Source organism: Protopterus annectens, chromosome 1.part1 (genome assembly GCF_019279795.1).
Source record: "Protopterus annectens isolate FY-2018-M chromosome 1.part1, PAN1.0, whole genome shotgun sequence".
Taxonomy (NCBI): Eukaryota; Metazoa; Chordata; order Ceratodontiformes; family Protopteridae; genus Protopterus; species Protopterus annectens.
The window spans coordinates 571,673,805-571,696,321 of record NC_056726.1 but is presented as its reverse complement, the minus strand read 5'-3'; the positions used below and the strand labels follow the sequence as shown (position 1 = coordinate 571,696,321).

At 39.6% G+C, this 22,517-nt stretch overlaps 1 protein-coding gene across 1 annotated transcript in view; it reads right to left on the bottom strand.

Moving 5' to 3' along the window:
• Positions 1–22,517, bottom strand: part of TESK1 (testis associated actin remodelling kinase 1) — a 1,265,203-nt gene that overhangs the window by 710,901 nt on the left and 531,785 nt on the right. The window contains exon 3 of the mRNA XM_044076820.1: positions 1,942–1,990. Coding sequence (XP_043932755.1) covers positions 1,942–1,990 — 49 coding nt within the window. The remainder of the gene's footprint in view (positions 1–1,941; positions 1,991–22,517) is intronic.

The window sequence follows — 22,517 nt, the reverse complement described above, 5'->3', positions numbered from 1 at the left end:
TGTGACTGCACTCAGTGGCTAATATATCAAACAGAGATGAAGCTACAGCAATATCCCATCCTGCCCTAAACAGATAAAATAAATCGGTCAGAATAATACTACATTACAACAGAAAAAGTACTGCTTTTACTGAATCCACATTTCAAGTATGTTTGGTAGTCTACGTTTAAGATGGATGCCTTATTCACTCCAAGGAGATCACTGTACCACTTCACATCTCATTAGTATAACCCACTGCTTTATACAGGACTGCATCTTGTAGCTTTTGTACAACCACCTCAAGCATAAAAGGAGCAATGATTTATTACCAGAAACGCCACAAGGTTGGAATGTTTGGCAATTTAGAAAGGCTTCAGGAACTGTCATTATATTTTGCCTCTTATAGTTTACTTAGTAACTACGGGTAGTCCAAGATGGTGGCAAATGTTTATCTAGTATGAGCTTCACTGACTTTTTTCTATCATTTTATTATGTTTTAGTACTCCAATTTCCAACTTCGTGTTTCTGATGGACTCTGTTTTCGTGTGACTGATTTTGTCAAACAATGGGAACTCCCTTGGCAATCAATGAACTGAAAGCAGAGTTGGACTTGAAGTTGGATCCCTGCAACTTGCTGCTTTATTTTGTTTCATTACATTGCTACAAAAGGCATTCTGGGTAACACCAAAACTTTATTTCACTGTAGCAGACAAGGTGGCCAGGATTTGAGTATGTTGTCTACTTGTTGGCTGCTGTTAACACTCAACTGCAACAGGATAATTTTTCATGGCTTTTGGAAATTTTTATTAGTGTATGTAATAATTTTGGCTGAAAGTGCCATTGTGTTTAATAGCTCTCGGAGATCTCTTATGGAGTCTGGACTTGTCCTGAAGTTTCTGACTAAATTTGAATATGTAAATGATCAGGTTCATAGGTTAGTACTAGGCTAACTGCCTTTGTGGGTCATTTTAAGCCTAGCCATTTACCCCATCTGAGAATCAAACCCTGGACCTTGTGTTTGTAAGGTGAACACCTTAACAATTATGCCAACCCAACAGTTGGAGTCCAGTAAATTTGTAATGGTTAGTTTCAGTGTGAAATTATACACACACACACACACACACACACACACACACACACACACACACACACACACACACACACACACACACACACACACACACACACACACACGATTTTCCTCACAGAGCTATCTGTTTTGATAACATTCCATTTGTTCAACAGTTTATAATAAGTGCTTAGGAACTAGGAGCTATGACAAACTTGAACTTCAACATCTGCCTGGTTCTAAAAATCAATGTCTTTATCCAGTTGTCCACTTTGGGGGAGGGGGCAAGCACTTGAAATAAATGTCAGTAACACAAAGTAAGTGGTGAACCATGCTGCAATTCAAAATTTGATGACTTAATAAAGATGTTTAAAAAACTGGAAGAGTACATTAGAACTTCAGTAAAATAATCATCAGTATAAAAAATAATTAAATAAGGGACAGATGCGCTATGCCATGCATTTCAAGATTGTGTGTGTGTAGGAAGAAGCTATCAGCACAGAGTTATGGCTTCAAGCTTACTGAAGGTCAGTATGTGACAAGAGTGAAAAGAAAACTTGGGAACCTTTTTATAATGTTACTTGAGGAAAATACCTATCCGCGGTAGTGGTGCTGCGGTAGCGTTGTCGCCTCACAGCAAGAAGTTGTCCCGTTCGATTCTCAGCTAGAGCGTCTTCTGTGTGGAGGCATGCGTGAATGGGCGTGCCTTCGTTGAAGGTTGTGCGTCAGGGCTGGTAACTCGGCACGTAAAAATCCACTACCAAACATTAGCAGACCGGAGTTCCGCTGTGGCGACCCCTAACCGGGATAAGTCGAAAGACACAACAACAACAACCTACATGGATTACAATTACATATAAAGAACTAGTAAGTCAAAGTTCGGCTCAACTTACCTCTGTTAAAGCGTGAAGCTGCCCTTCGTGAACACAAACTCCCATGAACCTGAGAGGGAAGGAAATAAAATAAAAAAAAAAAAAATCAGTACTGTTTTCAAATGACTACTGTACTGTTCTCACCTTCAACTTCTACATGCATAATACAGACAAATATTCAATATGTCATACCCTGGAAACCTCGAAGTCTAACACAACCAATGGAATTTAAACTGGATTCTGTCCCAATATATAGTATGACAGTACTGCATAATGTGCAAAACATATGGCATTACAAATACTGCTTCAGCTGACTAAGATGTGAATTCATTCTTTGGAGTTTCCAGTGTGCTAATACTATTTAACTAAACAAAACTGGCCTTGTTCCTACCAAAGGGGTGCGACTGACTGACCCATAGCTGAATGCCCCACCTTACTGATATGCGTATACAAATGGACAACGTGTACTATCATCCAGTCACTTGTAACTACACCAGTGCTGAGCCTCTGCAGAGGACAGGCAAAGGCACTGCTTTTTCCTCTTCACAATTTTCAATATCAGGTGGACGGCATTTAACACACGTCCCTATCTGCTTTTAGCATGGTAAGTTCCAGAACACTCACAACTGCAAACATTCGGCACACTGCCTACCCCTCCCCAAGACTTCTGCAGTACAAATGTTACCCTCCCTAAATGGTTCTTTACAAAGCACTGAGGGGGAATTTTTCAGTACCGGTTCTACTACTGATGCCTTCTTTACATGCTGCCTGACACAGTTTTCCAAAGCCTTACCTCTCATCACGTTTTTTTTTAATTCAGTGATAAAATTAAATTCTTCATTTTTTTAATTACAAGCTATACTAAAAAAAAATCCCATTTACTGCTACAATTCTACCTCTTTAACAACCTCGCTAGCTACTCGTAAGCCTTCAGTACATACCTTTTTTCCCAAAATCTTACAGTTTCATCTCCTCTACCACAATACATACATACATACATATATATATATATATATATATATATACATACATGTATGTGTGTATATATATATATATATATATATATATATATACACACATACACACACACTACATACATATGTCTGTCTGTGTAGATATATATAATCTTGGTTTGTCATGTCCACCTGTGAGTTTCTTTACTTGTTCTAACTCCACTTTCCGTGACTGCTCTTGTATTTGTGGCCATTCTAGTAAAAACAAATCCATCATCATGTCCTTCTGTGGGTTATGTGTTCCCTTTCTGGGATTCCCTAGCTCAGACCAACTAACTTTGAAACACACACTGGTCACTTAACCAAAACTCATTATAAACTATACATCACCAGCCATAACTATAATCTCAGTCAGCCAATTTTTTGACATTTTTTGTGGGGTGGGCAAGCCTCCACTTTGGCAGGTTCCTGATGGCTCATTTAAAAAATTTCTCAAAAATACCATGACCCTTTACTAGAGCCAGGAAGGTCACCCAACTTGCTTGTGCCTGCATTTGTGTGGGTTTGACCCTAATTACCCATGAAGCCAAGCACACTCTTCCATGGTCACCCTTCCACCATTTAGTGATAGTGAGTACGTGGCTCAACTTCCCTTGTGAATGAGACCTGTAATCATATTTCAGGCTTCTCACAAGGTTTGTAAATTTAGCCTGGATGTTAACTTACCTCTCTTCCTGGTTAGGCAATTAGCGATGTTGTGTTTTCAGTACAAAGAGGAAGGAAACACACTCAGTACACTAAATGACAGGCTAAAGAAAAGGTGTGGTAGGGAAGCATTTGACTACCCTCTCTAGCTCCTACCATCAAAAAATTATAGATCATTTTCTTTACCCAGCATTTCTTGAAAAGAACCTACATCTTTTTCCTCATATTTGCTGAAACTGTGGGAAGAGCAAATAGGTAAGGACAGGTCGATAAATAGCTTGCACTTCAAAACAATTATGTATGTAAGAAACCCAGGCTGATGTTGGCAGAAATGTGTAAACACTAATACATTTCTGAGCTATATTAAGTGATTTAGACCAACTTGCATGCCCACTGAGAGGCATACTGTGTTAATAACCACTTCTTTATCACAGATGATGATGACGATGATGATGAAGAAGAACTTCTCTTTGGGCAACAATAGCTTTCCAAAGACAGCAAAGTCCCAAGTGTCTAAATCCTGCATCATCTATGGCTAAAATATGATTATCTGTATTCCATACTGGAGCTATTCCAAAGAGAAAAGGCCTATCTTTTTACACAACTATATTAAATAACATGTCGTTAACTCTGCTTTGTGCTTTGCCCAGAGTGTAGATAGTGAAAATGCCCTGCAGAAGCATTGGGCAAACACACATTTACCTGCGTTTCAACATTAAACTCTTAGCGATTCTGTGGTATTAATAGCTTCTTCATGTTGTTGTCTTTAAGGTTCATCTGAACGTATTTAACTTTGCTTATGAGATACCTCAGTGTTGTAACTTGGGTGGAATGAAGAGGATGGCTGCTCATATCTGGTGCAGGCTGTTGGGAGCAGGGCAGACGCCAAATGAACACAAGTACAGTGCTGTGATTCATTTACAAGGCTGTGTTTCTGTGAGACTGTAAGGAAAAATAGGCAAGCTAGCAAACTGTTAAGGAAAGGACTCAGAATATTATCAGAAAGTTAGAGCTATTTTAGGTTTCGAAGATCTTGTTCATAGGTTCATAGGTTCATACTAGGCTATCTGCCCGAGGGCATTTATAAGCCTAGCCCATAGTTTTGTGGCTTACGCAACCCCTTTAGTTTGGAGAAACTATGCCCATTATTTTGCTGTGCCTCTGTCGAGCAGTGACACTGAGGAAACCCCTGGGGTGTATCTGCGATCTCCCATCCATTGGTCAAGATTCCTCTTGAACAAGGCCAGCGAGGTGCTCTGCCTCACATAAACCGGGATTTTGTTCCACAGCATAGGGAGTCTTTGGGTGATGAATCTATCCCTCCAGCACGTCCTATTAATAACCGTGTCGAGGTTTAAGTCTCCGCCCTTGTGGCTCTGAGGGATCTAGATTTTTGAGATGAAGCATGTTCATCAAATCTGGGTTTGACATGGCCTTGTATGTCAGGCATAGGTCACCTCTGAGCAAGCGGTAAGCAACTGAATATAACTGGAGTTCTTTCAGTCGGGCAGCATAAGACAGATTTTTGAGACCCTTTATCCTTTTGGTGAGGAACTTTTGTGGCCTCTCCAGCTGCTGCAAGTGTCGGGTCAGATACATTCCGAATGGGGCATTGTACTCTATCATTGGTCTGATGAGTGATGAGTATAGGGAGACTATGACTTCCCTTGATCTAGATGTGAATCCCTTCATGATAAGGTGGGCAATGTAGAAGGTCTTCCTAACTACTTTAGCAATATGAGTGTCGAATGAAAGGCTACTGTCAACCTGGGTTCCCAGGTCCCTAATAACTTCTTCTGTGTTCAGGGGATCGCCACCTATATGGTAGCTAGGCGTAACCTTATTTTTCCCGAAGGGCATGACTATGCATTTCTTGGCATTTAACTTTAGGCCATGGCTCTGGCACCAGTTATCCATTTCTGTGAGACCCTTCTGAAGGATATCTGTGTCGGATGTGTTTTCAACTACGGTGCCCAGTTTGCAGTCATCTGCAAACTTTGTCAGCCATAACCCTCCTGTGTTTGCTTGTACTTCAGAAAAGTAGATGCCAAACAAGAGTGGGCCCAGGACTGAGCCCTGTGGGACACCACTTGTGACAGGCTTTGAGTCTGACATGGCGCCAGCAACTCTGACCCTGTGGGTTCTGTCACTCAGCCAGTTTGCAACCCATCTTGTAATGTATGGGTTTACATTTAAGTTGATGAGTTTTTCAATGATACCTGAGTGAGGTATTGTATCAAAAGCCTTCGCCAGGTCTAGGTAGGCTGTATGGACTGCCTTTCCTCGTCAATGGCCTTGGTGACTGTTTGAAAAAGTCAACCAAGTTTAGAAGGCATGATCTGCCTTTGACAAAGCCAAACTGGGTTGGATCCAAAGTCTGCAAGTTCCCTATGTCTTTATTTATGAGATCCATTATGATCCTCTCCATGGCTTTGCAGATAAGGCTTGTCAAGCTAATGGGACGGTAATTTCCAGGGTCGGTGGAGGCACCGCCTTTGTGGAGTGGGACCACAGTCGCTGTGCGCCACTCCCTGGGTACGTATCCAGAGGTGAGACTAAGATTAAACAGCTGTCCTAACTGTGGGTTTAATTCCTCGTTGAGTTCATGGAGCACACAGCCGGGGACACCATCAGGTCCCATGGATGCTGTGTTCTTTGCCTTGGAGAGAGCAATTCTCACCTGGGCGTTAGAGATGTTTGGGTGGCTACAATCATTTGGTATAGATATCTCTCCTTTAGGGGAGGGGAGAAGTTTGCACTGAATCTTTCAGCCAGTATGTTGGCAATGTCTGTAGGATCAGTAATCTTCACATCATTTTGAACTAATTCTGAGCATATCTGGGAGTTTCCTCCTAGGTTTCTGACATAGCTAAAGAATGCCTTATGGTTGTCTTTAGAATCCTTAGCTATTTTTTTCTCAAAATTAGCTTTGGATGATTTTATGAGAGCTCTTAGCTTTTTACTTATAGTGATCAGCGGTGTCTTACCTTTTAAGGATTTTGCTCTATCTTGTAGTAGCTTTCTCCTTTTGTTGTAGAGTTTGTTTATGGCTGGGGTCCACCAGACTGGATGCTTGCCTTTGGTACAAAGAGTCTTTGTTTTGCTTGGGATTGCCTGATCCACGCAGCCCTGCAGGTGCTGGTAGAAGGCATTTGTAAGTGATTCAGCGGTTTGAGTAATGTTAACTGCCGGCTCAGGGGCCTTAAAGGAGACCACACTAGTCTTTAGAAGTGTGAAGTCGGCTTTCGAGAAGTTCTTTACTGTGGTCTTTTTCATTTCGGGTGGGGGCGGGATGAGGACCTCCAGCGAGATCAGTTTGTGATCAGATCTCACCAGTGAGGGGTATACTTCCGGCGTTGAACATTGTGCTCCCATGTTCGTGATGATGAGATCAAGTATGTTTTCTCCTCTTGTGGGGATGGTGACTAGTTGTTCCATGGCATTTGAGTTTATGAATTCCAGGAACTTTTGGGCTAGAGTGTTTGGGCTTGAGTAGTGTTCCCAGTCTATATTAGGGTAGTTGAAGTCACCTAGTATGATGGTGTTGGAGATACATTTATCCCCTCCAGTGTTTTCAGGAAGGCCATATGAGGTTCTGAGTTTGCGAGGGTGGCCTGTAACATGCTACAAATTGCAGAGCAGTCTTGCCTATGGTTAATTGCACCTGGATGGTTTCCGATGCATCGTGCGATGCCACCAATCTTGAGGTGTGGGTGTCCTTGATGAATATGGATACCCCTCCTCCTTTCTTGGTATTGTCCAGGTTTTGGGGCGGAACGCATGATATGAGGTAAAACCTGATAGTGCTGGGGTGCTCTAGGAGCCTTGAACCAGGTTTCTGTCACAGCACAGACATCGATGTTCTCCATACTGAGAAGGGCCTCGAGTGCGTGCATCTTGAGGTTGAGACTTCTGGCATTGAGCAGCATTACCCTTAGTTTTTTTTTCTTTGTTTTGTTCTAGGGTGGTAGGTTTAGAATTTGAGCCTTGCCTAAAAAGGCACTATGGGGTGGCAAGAGCCTTTGCCAAAATCCGGAATCCCAGGGGTGACAAGTGCAAGCCGTCCCTTGCGAAGCAGCGTGGCGTGTCGAGCATGTCATCCCAGGCATACAGACATTGGATCCCCTTTGAATGACACCAGAATTTAAGCCAATTGTTAAAGCTGATCATCTTATCTCTGTATTGTGGCATCATTCTTGGTGAAGGTAGGATACTGCTCAAGGTCAGGGTCATACCTGCTTGGGCTACATAATCAGAGAGCTCCTCTATGTCTCTTTTCATGTAGTCCAAGGAGGTACGTCTCAGGTCGTTAACACCAGCATGGACAATGATTGAGTCGTACTTGTACCTGCTGTTGAGAGACCTGAGTGCATGCGTTATGTGGCGGATTCTAGCACCCGACAGACAGCTTACTATGACCTTCTCCATACTCAGTCTGGTGAGCGGGACGTCGGTGTGTCTGACGATGGAGTCACCAATGACTAGTGTGTCTGGCATTGTGTTTGGCCTTAAGGGCTGTGACTGCTTGACACTCTGACTGTGTGGTCTATGTGTTGCAGGTGTTGTGTTCTGAGGTGGTAGTTGTTTGGGTGTCTGCTTTGGTGGCCTCTGCTGTTTTGGTAGATTTTTGATCAGAGCCTCCGATTATGTCTTTGTGTGTTTATGTGTATGATTTGAGGTTGTGATGGTATTATGTGAGACTGGGTCTATAGTGTGTGTGGTTACCTTCTCCTCCTGTCTGGTCATGCCAGTCCTATGTTGAGAGAGCTCAGCCTCCAGTTTGGCCGTATAGTTGCATCTCTCGCATGTATTTGTGTTTTGTGGGAGGAGGAGAGGGTTGTCTGTGTACATGAGGCAATTGTAACATTGCCTCAATATTCCCAGGTTCACCAGCTGAGCAGGAGAGGACATTAGCATCTGATCCCTCGACATGCTAGAAGGAATAGACAGAAAAACTTAAGAAAAGGTTCTGGGGGATGTGGGTGACCGAGAAATGGGGTTTGTTTTTTGGGGTACTTTCTATAACAAGAGTGCTGTATCGAGGTGATAAGTACTGTAGGAGCAAGTGCTTCGCTATACAGATAGAGAATAGTCTACTTGGGAGTCAAGTAGAGATAATTTATAGTTGTAGGATACACTAAATAGGACAGTAGTATACTTTGAGGAAGGTAGTTTTAAGGGAAAATTTGAAGAGTGGACTTTAGGTAGCCCTAATAGTTTAAATCTGATTAACCGGCTGCCCTAGTGTGCAACGGTAGCAGCTCGTGCTAAAGCTAATCGTGCTTTATAGCAGGGGCTTGAAAAAAGAAATGACCCAAAATGGCCGACAATTACTAGTTGCTGCTTCTAACCACTCCTCTGAGGACAAACAAGCAGCTCAGTACTCCCCACTCCCACTGGTGAGTAAAGAAACTACCTCTGGCCACACAAGAAAATGGAGGAACACAGAAACCAAATACAAAGCCCAGGGATCAGCAAAATCTGATCACTGGAACAACTAACTAGGAAAGTTTAGGAAAGGAGAAATATTTTTTGTTTTTTGTTTTTTGCAAGCAGACAGAAAAAATGCAGTAAAGCTTTGTTTTCGACTAAATTGCTATCAAAGGCTGGTACACTTGAGTGTATTAGCCTGTTTGTTACTTTTAAGCAATACTTTAGCCCACAAGTGCAATCAACAATATAAGCTCACAAAGTCAGGAAAATAAGGTAATAAAACAGTAATATAGGCACAAACAGTAGTCGAAAAGCTCAAAAGGTCGAAAAATGCAAACTAAAAAGTTTAAAAAATACTTATGATCAAGAAAGTTGCTTTTCTGCTCTCTGCTGGCTTAGGAACTCTGCAGGGGACCACGAGGAGCTATGCCTAGTTCTTTAATGCCAGAAAAGCCTGCCAAAGCATGCTTTATAGCAGGGGCCTGGAAATACAGGAAATGACCCAAAATGGCCGACGAATTACTAGTTGCTGCTTCTAACCACTCCTCTGAGGACAAACAAGCAGCTCAGTACTCCCCACTCCCACTGGTGAGTAAAGAAACTACCTCTGGCCACACAAGAAAATGGAGGAACACAGAAACCAAATACAAAGCCCAGGGATCAGCAAAATCTGATCACTGGAACAACTAACTAGGAAAGTTTAGGAAAGGAGAAATATCTTTTGTTTTTGTTTTTTTGCAAGCAGACAGAAAAAAATGCAGTAAATGCTTTGTTTTCGACTAAATTGCTATCAAAGGCTGGTACACTTGAGTGTATTAGCCTGTTTGTTAAGCAATACTTTAGCCCACAAGTGCAATCAACAATATAAGCTCACAAAAACAGGAAAATAAGGTAATAAAACAGTAATATAGGCACAAACAGTAGTCGAAAAGCTCAAAAGGTCGAAAAATGCAAACTAAAAAGTTTAAAAAATACTTATGATCAAGAAAGTTGCTTTTTCTGCTCTCTGCTGGCTTAGGAACTCTGCAGGGGACCACGAGGAGCTATGCCTAGTTAAGCTACTCCTCCAAGTTTGAAAATCAAACTGTTAATCCAATTAGAAAAGTTGTCGAGGACAGAAACAGCTTTTAGCGCTGTAGATTATTTTATCAAACTTCATTTGATTAATTCCTTTTGTTCTCTTAATTTAATCTCACTTTTGTTATTTTGTTTCATTTTAATTATGGGTAATATATAAATTGTGGAGGCTCGTAAATAACTTTATTATCATGTTTAGAACAGTTTTAAAAAAGATGCACCAGGACAGAGAGTCGTGTGTATTGTTTTTCTGTTGGGGAATCACTCATTTGTATAAGTTCATTATACTTGGTTACAAACATTACAAATGTCCAGTACTTTTATAATATTACTCCACAAATCTGAAATAAAGAACGCTAGTTTAAAAAATTGTAGCCGATATCACAGCTCTTCCTAACTGTATCAAGGAACATTAGTCTGTGGATTGCCTAGGGCTCCAGCTGACTTACAGCTATGACTCTTGGGTTACCTACAGTAGACATTTGGAGGTATGGTTTTTATTACTATTGCATTGTTTTCATGAACTTGCGGTCAAGGTCTTAAGGGTTGCAAATTCAAAGTCATTCAGCTATGTGCTGAGCAGATCTTTGTGTAGTGACAACTGCAGCTTATGACAGCTGCAAATGCCCCAATTAGTTAATAAATATTGCCTTTAATTGCTATTTTAGAATTAGTGTAACTGAAGAAATTATATTGTCTTATTTTAAGCATCAAACACTGCTCCTTAAAAGTGAATTGGTGCACTGTTGTCACTTACAAAGAAGCTGCTAATGGAGAAATGTTCACGTGAACAAGTTCCTCTTCATTGGGATGTGTTGATAAAAAGTTATGTTACACCAATGTTATATCAAGTATATGTAATCTGCTTCTACTTTGAATCAAAGCCTTCAGCTGAACATTTATTTGAAACTCTTATCTCCTCTAAAAATAGATGTACAAAAATAAAGTTTTGACAGTTAAGATACTAACAATACTAACAAAAAGTCCAAGAAGATGTGGCAAATCTTTACAAAAGTATGGCCAACAAAACACACACTGGACAGATCACCTTAATTCAAACTCAGCACTTTTATCTCACTTTATTAAAGACTTCTTCAGAATAAAATTAGACCAGTTCTAACATACACATAGCCTCTCTTAAAATAAGATATCTACCAAACAATGAAATATTTCTGCAATTGGTACTCATTTCTTCTTAAACAACTAAAAATGCATGTCCAACTGTTCAAATTCTAGTTTCATGCCTCTTATATTTAAGATACATTTTATGTTAATATACACATTAAGCCTGGTCCTGGCCTCTTATATTCATTTTAACTGTTCAATAACACAAAATACAAAGATCCTGTAACTTGCACATACAACATTATGCTTAAATAATGGGCTGCTGTCGTTTTTATGTTTTACAGCATCGCTGTTTTCATAAATAAGCTGGTATAAGCTCTGCATGCACCTAATAATTTAAAAACATTTTTAAAGAAATGTACTCCATTCATTTCCTTGACAGTCATAAGCACATCCATCTGGTATTAACTAACAAGAAACAGTATGTGTATCAAGACATTGTACTTGTAATGGCCAAGGTGAAACTGAAATGTTTGCTAAAGGCTGATTTCCTGGTTTACGCCCAGACAAAAACAGAGTGCTGATTTTAATGTACTCAGCATTCCAGGTAACCAGAAGTGAAGCAACTTAAAAAAAAAAAAAAAAAAAATCAACTTTAATAGTATATATGGGTTAGAAACGCAGATAAAGCAGAGGATTACAATAGTAGTTAATTATAGTGATGCAGCCACAGCATGTACTGTAAATTTTCTAAAAGAAAACCTTTTAATATATCAAATATCGATCAGCTTATCCATTAAATTAATTAGATATTCCTGTTCATGCTGCAGAACTTTCAGCTCCTCACCACTAATCACAATGTTTGTTGTGCATGAGCAATAATGCCAAATGGACAGAGAGAGAGAAACAGAAGACGTTACCTGCCTCCTTAAACTTTAAAATTTAATTACTTTACTTCTTACTAAACACTGAATCTGGGCCTGCATGAGGGAAAAAATTACAATTTAAAGAGCAAAACTACTCCCTCAGGGATGAACATAATGGCACCTTTTACTTAAGTAAACCCGGATTCAAAACAGGAGAAAGAGACTTGTCTAAACTAAGCCCATTCCGTTTGGAACCACGTCCCTCCAGAAGCTAGGCAACAAGCCACCCTTCAAGTTTTCAGGGAATACTATCTAATAAAGGAGTTAACCTGGATTTGCCTCCATGACACTGGCTAGGAAACCTCCTGTTCTGCACACGGTACCGATTTTTAAGAATAAGGGTGATGTGCAGAGCTGTAGTAACTACAGAGGAATTACACGGATCAGTCACAGCATGAAGTTATGGGAAAGAGTAGTGGAAGCTAGGTTAAGAGGGAGGTGATGATTAGTGATCAGCATTATGGTTTCATGCCAGGAAAGAGCACTACAGATGCGATGTTTGTTCTGAGTGTTGATGGAGAAGTAAAGGGAAGGTCAGAAGGAGTTGCATTGTGTCTTTGTGGATTTAGAGAAAGCATATGACAGGGTGCCTAGAGAGGAGTTGTGGTATTGTATGAGGAAGTCAGGAGTGTCAGAGAAGTATGTAAGAGTGGTACAGGATATGTACGAGGGTAGTGTGACAGCGGTGAGGTCTGCGGTGGGAGTGACGGATGCGTTTAAGGTGGAGGAGGGATTACATCAAGGATCAGCACTGAGCCCTTTCTTATTGCAATGGTGATGGACAGGTTGACAGGCGAGATCAGACAGGAATTCCGTGGACTATGATGTTTGCAGATGACACTGTGATCTGTAGTGGGAGTAGGGAACTGGTGGAGGAGACCATGGAGAGGTGGAGATATGCTCTAGAGAGAAGAGGAATGAAGGTCAGCAGGACTAAGACAGAATATATGTGTGTGAATGAGAGGAAGGATAGAGGAATGGTGAGGATGCAGGGAGTAGAAGTGGCGAAGGCGAATGAGTTTAAGTACTTGGGATCAACAGTTCAGAGTAATGGTGAGTGTGGAAGAGAGGTGAAGAAGACAGTACAGGCAGGATGGAGTGGGTGGAGAAGTGTGTCAGGAGTAATTTGTGACAGACGAATACCAGTAAGAATGAAAGGGAAGGTCTACAAGAGGGTAGTGAGACCAGCTATGTTATACGGGTTGGAGACGGTGGCATTGACAAAAAGGCAGGAGTCAGAGCTTGACGTGGCAGAGTTGAAGATGTTAAGATTTGCACTGGGTGTGACGAGGATGGACAGGATTAAGAATAAGTATATTAGAGGGTCAGCCCAGGTTGGAAGGTTTGGAGACAAAGCCAGAGAGGCAAGACTACATTGGTTTGGACATGTGCTGAGGAGGGATGCAGAGTATATTGGGAAAAAGATGCTAAGGATGAAGCTGCCAGGTAACAGGAAAAGAGGAAGGCCTAAGATAAGGTTTATGGATGTGGTGAGAGAGGATATGCAGGTGGTTGGTGTGACAGAGCAAGATGCAGAGGACAGGAGGAAATGGAAACAGTTGATCTGCTGTGGCGACTCCCAGCGGGAGCAGCGAAAGAAGAAGAAGAAGGTGTTGCATCCTTTTTGAATTTTACTATGGAATAGTCATATGACCAGATATCCTACTTGGGCGTAAGTGTGTCTAAACCTCGAATAGGTTCACTAAAGTGCATAGGAAAACATGTCACAGAAACAACCTGCTACATAGGAGTAGTATGCATCCCCCACATGTATTTGACAATATAATAAGGGGACATGCCATGAGAATTTTGAGGTTATGCAAAAAGGATGAAGTTTTTGTGGCAGAAATAGAAGAACTGGAGCATAGATTTTTAAGTAGGGGATATAGCACACACAAAGTTAGGCGTATTATTCAAGAGGTCAAGGGAAAGAGAACAAAGAAGGCACATCCATACTTCTCTGATGCAACTGAGGGGATGAAAGCTCAAATGCGGGGTAACAACAAGCATAATATAGTAAGATTACCCGTTTATTTTTTCAAGTAACGTTAGAACAGCCACTAATATATACAAGACATTTTGGCCCATTCTAGCAGCTGATGAACATATACTAGGAATTGTTGGTAATATTCCGAGTTTTACATATAAAAATATGAAATCCCTAAAAAGAAGGCTATGTTATTCAATGGGCAAGAATAATCAGTGAAATGCTGAATTTGGAATGGGTACTAATCCCTGCAATGGGTGCAACTTTTGCGAATATATAAATCCAACAGGACAGTTTTTCCATTCAGATTTTGATAGGACATTCACATTTAATGTTGCAGCTACTTGTGACACCACACACATGGTCTATTTAGCCCAGTGCATAAGCTATGGCTCATTCTATGTGGGCAAGACTGACTGGAGACTACTAGATAGGATAAAGGGGCGTATATAATATCGACACTAGAATCACCACTAAAGCCTTAACTAAACATGTTATTCAAAAATGCACAAATTTCACTTCCTAGTTAAGGAAAGAACCAGACTGGATGGCAGACATGGAGATGTCAAAAACAGGACAGAAATAAATTAAACTCACTGGATTGTTAAACTAAGAGCTGACAGTGGCAGTGGTTTGAATGACAACGTCTCCATTAAACCTATACTGAAAGCTAGACCTCTGCGCAGATAAAATAGTTTTAGTAGAATGTTACAAAGGGGGCTGCAGGATAACATTTTTATATAATTTTTATTTTTTGTGTGTTGTTTATATGCAATTTGCATACTGTATAGGTACATATACTAAACAGATAATGTGGCTATAGCCACATATTTTATCATATAGTCTTGAATGTAACTAGTCTTAGCAATACATCTATTGCACCACTGCTCAAGTTAAGAGCAGCAAAACTGTGAAGTCATATATATTATACATTATACAGGATGAAAGTTTTTTAAATAGTGTACTAGTAAGGGCTATATAAATTATTTGTGCTCAAAGGATTAAGTTATATATTATTACTTTTATAAAGATTATGTTTTATAAGAATTTTTATAAGAATTGTTATTGTTTAGTACTTGATTGTAGATAAAAAGTGTAAACATATTTATGCACAATAGAACTTGGTGCTTTAAATATTGATTGTCAATTAATTCAGCATTATTAAATGTACCTTGTGACTAGTATTTAAACAGCCTTTGAACTAAAATTGTATTATCTGATGAAGTCAGGGTTTTTCTCCGATGAAAATGTTTTTAACGTGTCATTACTGGCGTTTATTTTAATAAATTTATAGTGGTTGCAGTTTTGCCTCAAGACTGAATTGTTTGGAGATTTGTTTTGGTGTATTCAGTTGAGTCTCTACATTTGCGGTTGTTTGTTTGATACATGGAGCCTCGTGAGGCAGAAACCTTTGGGGTCTGAATTTGGAGAATTTCGCAAGTTAGCAGGACAACTAACTCAACTTATTGATTTATTAACTCCATTGAGCCAAGGACTAATGGCGTTAGTCTCTAACAACATTACTTCCAGAAGTCAGGAGCGAAACCGGGATGAGGGTCCACCCTCCGGCCAACTTTTACATGGTACAGTCCATGTTCCAAACACCGGCGTTTTGACTAATTTATCTCAGAATTTCTAGCAAATGCCAGGTATATTGCGTTCTTCCAGAGTTTCCAGGGATAATCCTCCTTTGGAGGTTAACTTAAAAGAAACAGCACCTTCTGTGAGCTTTCAGGACTGGCTACACAGTAAACCCAACTTTAAACTTCCTGAACGGGTTTACACACCAACAGAAACAAATGAAACATATTCTCAAACCTTAGATCAACTTCGGACTGTACTTTACAGGTATAAAAGTCTTAATCTGGACAATATGTATTTGAATGAATGCCTTAAAAACATATTGTGCCTAAAGGCCTTAGGATATTTAAATATCCCAATAATTTTTAAGAGTGGTACAGGATATGTACGAGGGTAGTGTGACAGCGGTGAGGTCTGTGGTGGGAGTGATGGATGCGTTTAAGGTGGAGGAGGGATTACATCACGGATAAGCACTGAGCCCTTTCTTATTTGCAATGGTGATGGACAGGTTGACAGATGAGCTCAGACAGGAATTCCCGTGGACTATGATGTTTGCAGATGACATTGTGATCTGTAGTGAGAGTAGGGAACAGGTGGAGGAGACCCTGGAGAGGTGGAGATATACTCTAGAGAGAAGAGGAATGAAGGTCAGCAGGACTAAGACAGAATATATGTGTCTGAATGAGAGGAAGGATAGAGGAATGGTGAGGATGCAGGGAGTAGAAGTGGCGAAGGCGAATGAGTTTAAGTACTTGGGATCAACAGTTCAGAGTAATGGTGAGTGTGGAGGAGAGGTGAAGAAGACAGTACAGGCAGGATGGAGGGGGTGGAGAAGAGTGTCAGGAGTAATTTGTGACAGACGAGTACCAGTAAGAATGAAAGGGAAGGTCTACAAGAGGGTAGTGAGACCAGCTATGTTATACGGGTTGGAGACGGTGGCATTGACAAAAAGGCAGGAGTCAGAGCTTGACGTGGCAGAGTTGAAGATGTTAAGATTTGCACTGGGTGTGACGAGGATGGACAGGATTAAGAATAAGTATATTAGAGGGTCAGCCCAGGTTGGAAGGTTTGGAGACAAAGCCAGAGAGGCAAGACTACATTGGTTTGGACATGTGCTGAGGAGGGATGCAGAGTATATTGGGAAAAAGATGCTAAGGATGAAGCTGCCAGGTAACAGGAAAAGAGGAAGGCCTAAGATAAGGTTTATGGATGTGGTGAGAGAGGATATGCAGGTGGTTGGTGTGACAGAGCAAGATGCAGAGGACAGGAGGAAATGGAAACAGTTGATCTGCTGTGGCGACTCCCAACGGGAGCAGCCGAAAGAAGAAGAAGAAGGTGTTGCATCCTTTTTGAATTTTACTATGGAATAGTCATATGACCAGATATCCTACTTGGGCGTAAGTGTGTCTAAACCTCGAATAGGTTCACTAAAGTGCATAGGAAAACATGTCACAGAAACAACCTGCTACATAGGAGTAGTATGCATCCCCCACATGTATTTGACAATATAATAAGGGGACATGCCATGAGAATTTTGAGGTTATGCAAAAAGGATGAAGTTTTTGTGGCAGAAATAGAAGAACTGGAGCATAGATTTTTAAGTAGGGGATATAGCACACACAAAGTTAGGCGTATTATTCAAGAGGTCAAGGAAAAGAGAACAAAGAAGGCACATCCATACTTCTCTGATGCAACTGAGGGGATGAAAGCTCAAATGCGGGGTAACAACAAGCATAATATAGTAAGATTACCCGTTTATTTTTCAAGTAACGTTAGAACAGCCACTAATATATACAAGACATTTTGGCCCATTCTAGCAGCTGATGAACATATACTAGGAATTGTTGGTAATATTCCGAGTTTTACATATAAAAATATGAAATCCCTAAAAAGAAGGCTATGTTATTCAATGGGCAAGAATAATCAGTGAAATGCTGAATTTGGAATGGGTACTAATCCCTGCAATGGGTGCAACTTTTGCGAATATATAAATCCAACAGGACAGTTTTTCCATTCAGATTTTGATAGGACATTCACATTTAATGTTGCAGCTACTTGTGACACCACACACATGGTCTATTTAGCCCAGTGCATAAGCTATGGCTCATTCTATGTGGGCAAGACTGACTGGAGACTACTAGATAGGATAAGGGACGTATATATAATATCGACACTAGAATCACCACTAAAGCCTTAACTAAACATGTTATTCAAAAATGCACAAATTTCACTTCCTAGTTAAGGAAAGAACCAGACTGGATGGCAGACATGGAGATGTCAAAAACAGGACAGAAATAAATTAAACTCACTGGATTGTTAAACTAAGAGCTGACAGTGGCAGTGGTTTGAATGACAACGTCTCCATTAAACCTATACTGAAAGCTAGACCTCTGCGCAGATAAAATAGTTTTAGTAGAATGTTACAAAGGGGGCTGCAGGATAACATTTTTATATAATTTTTATTTTTTGTGTGTTGTTTATATGCAATTTGCATACTGTATAGGTACATATACTAAACAGATAATGTGGCTATAGCCACATATTTTATCATATAGTCTTGAATGTAACTAGTCTTAGCAATACATCTATTGCACCACTGCTCAAGTTAAGAGCAGCAAAACTGTGAAGTCATATATATTATACATTATACAGGATGAAAGTTTTTTAAATAGTGTACTAGTAAGGGCTATATAAATTATTTGTGCTCAAAGGATTAAGTTATATATTATTACTTTTATAAAGATTATGTTTTATAAGAATTTTTATAAGAATTGTTATTGTTTAGTACTTGATTGTAGATAAAAAGTGTAAACATATTTATGCACAATAGAACTTGGTGCTTTAAATATTGATTGTCAATTAATTCAGCATTATTAAATGTACCTTGTGACTAGTATTTAAACAGCCTTTGAACTAAAATTGTATTATCTGATGAAGTCAGGGTTTTTCTCCGATGAAAACGTTTTTAACGTGTCATTACTGGCGTTTATTTTAATAAATTTATAGTGGTTGCAGTTTTGCCTCAAGACTGAATTGTTTGGAGATTTGTTTTGGTGTATTCAGTTGAGTCTCTACATTTGCAGTTGTTTGTTTGATACATGGAGCCTCGTGAGGCAGAAACCTTTGGGGTCTGAATTTGGAGAATTTCGCAAGTTAGCAGGACAACTAACTCAACTTATTGATTTATTAACTCCATTGAGCCAAGGACTAATGGCGTTCGTCTCTAGCAACATTACTTCCAGAAGTCAGGAACGAAACCGGGATGAGGGTCCACCCCCTCCGGCCAACTTTTACATGGTACAGTCCATGTTCCAAACACCGGCGTTTTGACTAATTTATCTCAGAATTTCTAGCAAATGCCAGGTATATTGCGTTCTTCCAGAGTTTCCAGGGATAATCCTCCTTTGGAGGTTAACTTAAAAGAAACAGCACCTTCTGTGAGCTTTCAGGACTGGCTACACAGTAAACCCAACTTTAAACTTCCTGAACGGGTTTACACACCAACAGAAACAAATGAAACATTCTCAAACCTTAGATCAACTTCGGACTGTACTTTACAGGTATAAAAGTCTTAATCTGGACAATATGTATTTGAATGAATGCCTTAAAAAACATATTGTGCCTAAAGGCCTTAGGATATTTAAATATCCCAATAATGTTGTGGAAAGGAGTGAATTTCACACAGATCTTTTAAGAGCCTTTGATAATTGTGGCTTGGAAATTGTTCAAGCCATCATTAAAAATAATGAAAAAGAAATTTGTAAATTAAACAAAGCTATTGAGACCAGTAACAATAGAATTGTTAATGATTTGATGTTTACAGTTGAAAATGAAAAGAAAAAATATTATGACCTTAGAGTATAGATGAACAGAAAATGTCAGGATATTATTGTCAGAAAACACAAGAAATTAAATCGAGACATTACGGAATATAATGAAGGCAAGCAATACCCTGGGCCTCCACCCACCCACAGTACCAACCCGAGAGATGGCAGAAGACTTTCTGCTTCTAATGTCAATAACCATGTGGAGGGTAACAATGTTAGTAGTGGTGGTGGTGGTGGTGGGGGGGGGGGGACGGTGGTGAAGAAAGCTACCAGCCTCTTCCTAGGTGTTCCGAAAGGATTCGTAACCAAAAGAATAATAATAACAACCATTTTCACAAGGAGTTTTATCCACAGAGAGGGGGAGGGGGTTTCAACAACAGGAACAAGAATCGGTAAACCCCATACCTCCAGTAATCAAATGTTACCAAGGGGACAACTACGAAGTAACAAGTAGATCTGGTTTTCATATTTTTAATTACAGCAACACACCAGTGATGGAAACCTTTTTAAGTTGATTCTCCAAGGGCTTTAAATATGTGCCTAATCGAACTAGCAATACAGCTCGGGTTATCATGGACCTTAAAATTTTCATTAGGAAAATTAATTTGGAGAATTTATTTGGAACTGACCCCAATTATGGGGACAGCTCTACACTTAGTAGGTCCAGTATTTTCAACCCTCCCATACACCCTCAGCTGAAAAATTTGTAATTAAGAATAGAGAAACAAATTAGGGATAGATTAAGATACAGGAAATTTACACCGAACCTAGATGAGTCTGAGCAAGCTTTACTCATCCATCTTAGTAAAAATCCTAACATTCGAGTCATGGACCCCGATAAGGAGGGAGGTATTGTCCTCATGGACAAGATTGTGTATGAGGGTAAAATGAATTCCATTTTACAGGATGAAACTCAATACAGTCAAGTATCAATCAATGAGATCAATATATCATATAAAAAAATTGATATGGCTATTAAAGATCTATTTGACCAAGGGGTCATTGATTATAACACCTATTTATACTTGGAGAATAAGACCCCCAGGGTACCCTCTATATTTGGGGTACCCAAAATGCACAAGGATATAACCCCCCCCCCCCTTAGACCCATTGTGGCCTCTCAGAGCTCAGAGATTTCCCCCTTATCCAAGTTTTTGGACTGGAAATTAAAGCAACTATGGGGTAAGGAGAGGCATCTATTAAAGGATTCATGGGAATTTCTGGCCAAAATAACCCCTGACTAAATGTTCCCAACTTATTATTTCTCACTATTGATGTAGTTGACCTTTTTTCCATCACACCTCATGAAACAGGTTTAGCCTGGTTGGAAGAAGCACTTAGAAGTATCCCGGGGGTTAGTGACAATGAAATATTCCTTAGTATAGAACTAGCGGATCTTATTCTACATAACAATTTTTTATATTTTTCCAGGGAATACTTTAAACAAGTAACTGGAGTTGCCATGGGGGCCAATTGTGCCCCCACTTATGCAGATATCGTCCTTTCTGTATGGGAGAAAAAATATATTTTCAAAAGTGAATTTTGCAAATATTGGAACCTACACACTAGATTCTTGGACGATATCTGCATTTTTTTGGACAGGTACCCAAGGGAAAATACATGACTTTATGAATTACCTAAATCAAAGTACTAGTTTTTTGACATTGACATATCAGGTTACAACACAACAAGTGAATTACTTGGATGTGTCCTTAAACGTAGATAAAACAGGCTTTTAAATGTACTATCCACAGGAAACCTACCTTCTCTAACACCTACATTCAGTATACTAGTTCCCATCCTTTATATCAAAAGAAAGGGATAGTTAAGGGGCAGTTTGTTCGGGCGTCCTGAATGACCTCTGACAAGAAACTACCATGTTCCAGGAGAGAGGTTTACCCAGAAGAATTTATTACCAATATAAGTAATGAGGTGAAGGAAGGCAGGAATAATAAATACAAACCCATTTTAGGCACAGGAAATTTACATCTTTCCACAAACCTTAGTAACGTCCAAAATACATCAGTAGGGTTCAATAGAGCCTTCGTTACAGATTATAGTGTCAATGCTGGTATCATTAAAGATATAGTGGAAAAAGAATGGGAAAATTTTAGTGATTTTACTGACCTTCCCAATCTCAAAGGGAAACCAGTGAAAACTGGTTTTCGAAAGGGTAGCAACATCAAAAGTCTATTAAAATAAGGAGAGTATATTTATGCATTTTCCAATCAACGCAGGGGCACATTCAAGTGTGGAGCCTGTTCACAATGTTATAGCATTTCTCATACTGACAAAGTATTAATTTCAGCTAGAAATAGATTGATCATAGCCTCCTCTTACTCAAATTGTAATACACAGGGGCTAGTATACATTGCTATGTGCCAGATGTGTGATGGGTTCTACGTCGGAAAAACTGAGAGACATCTAAGATGTAGAATATATGAGCACATGTATGAAATTCAAAAACAAAATTCTAAAAATGCTCTATTTAAGCACACCCTGGTGTGCAATCAAGCCAAGTTTTTGTTTTTTGTCTTGGAAACTTTGCCTAGGGAAGCCAGGGGTGGCCCTTGGGAACAAAATTGGAGTATCGGGAGGCTTATTGGCAAATAATATTGGAAGCCAACAGGACACCAGGATTAAATGACAATACATCTATTGTACCACTGCTCAAGTTAAGAGCAGCAAAACTGTGAAGTCATATATATTATACATCATACAGGATGAAAGTTTTTTAAATAGTGTACCAGTAAGGGCTACATAAATTACTTGTGCTCAAAGGATTAAGTTATATATTATTATTTTTATAAAGATTATGTTTTATAAGAATTTTTATTGTTTACTACTTGATTGTAGATAAAAAGTGTAAACAACATATTTATGCACAATAGAACTTGGTGCTTTAAATACTGATTGTCAATTAATTCAGCATTATTAAATGTACCTTGTGACTAGTATTTAAACAGCCTTTGAACTAAAATTGTATTATCTGACGAAGTCAGGGTTTTTCTCCGACGAAAACGTTTTTAACGGGTCATTACTG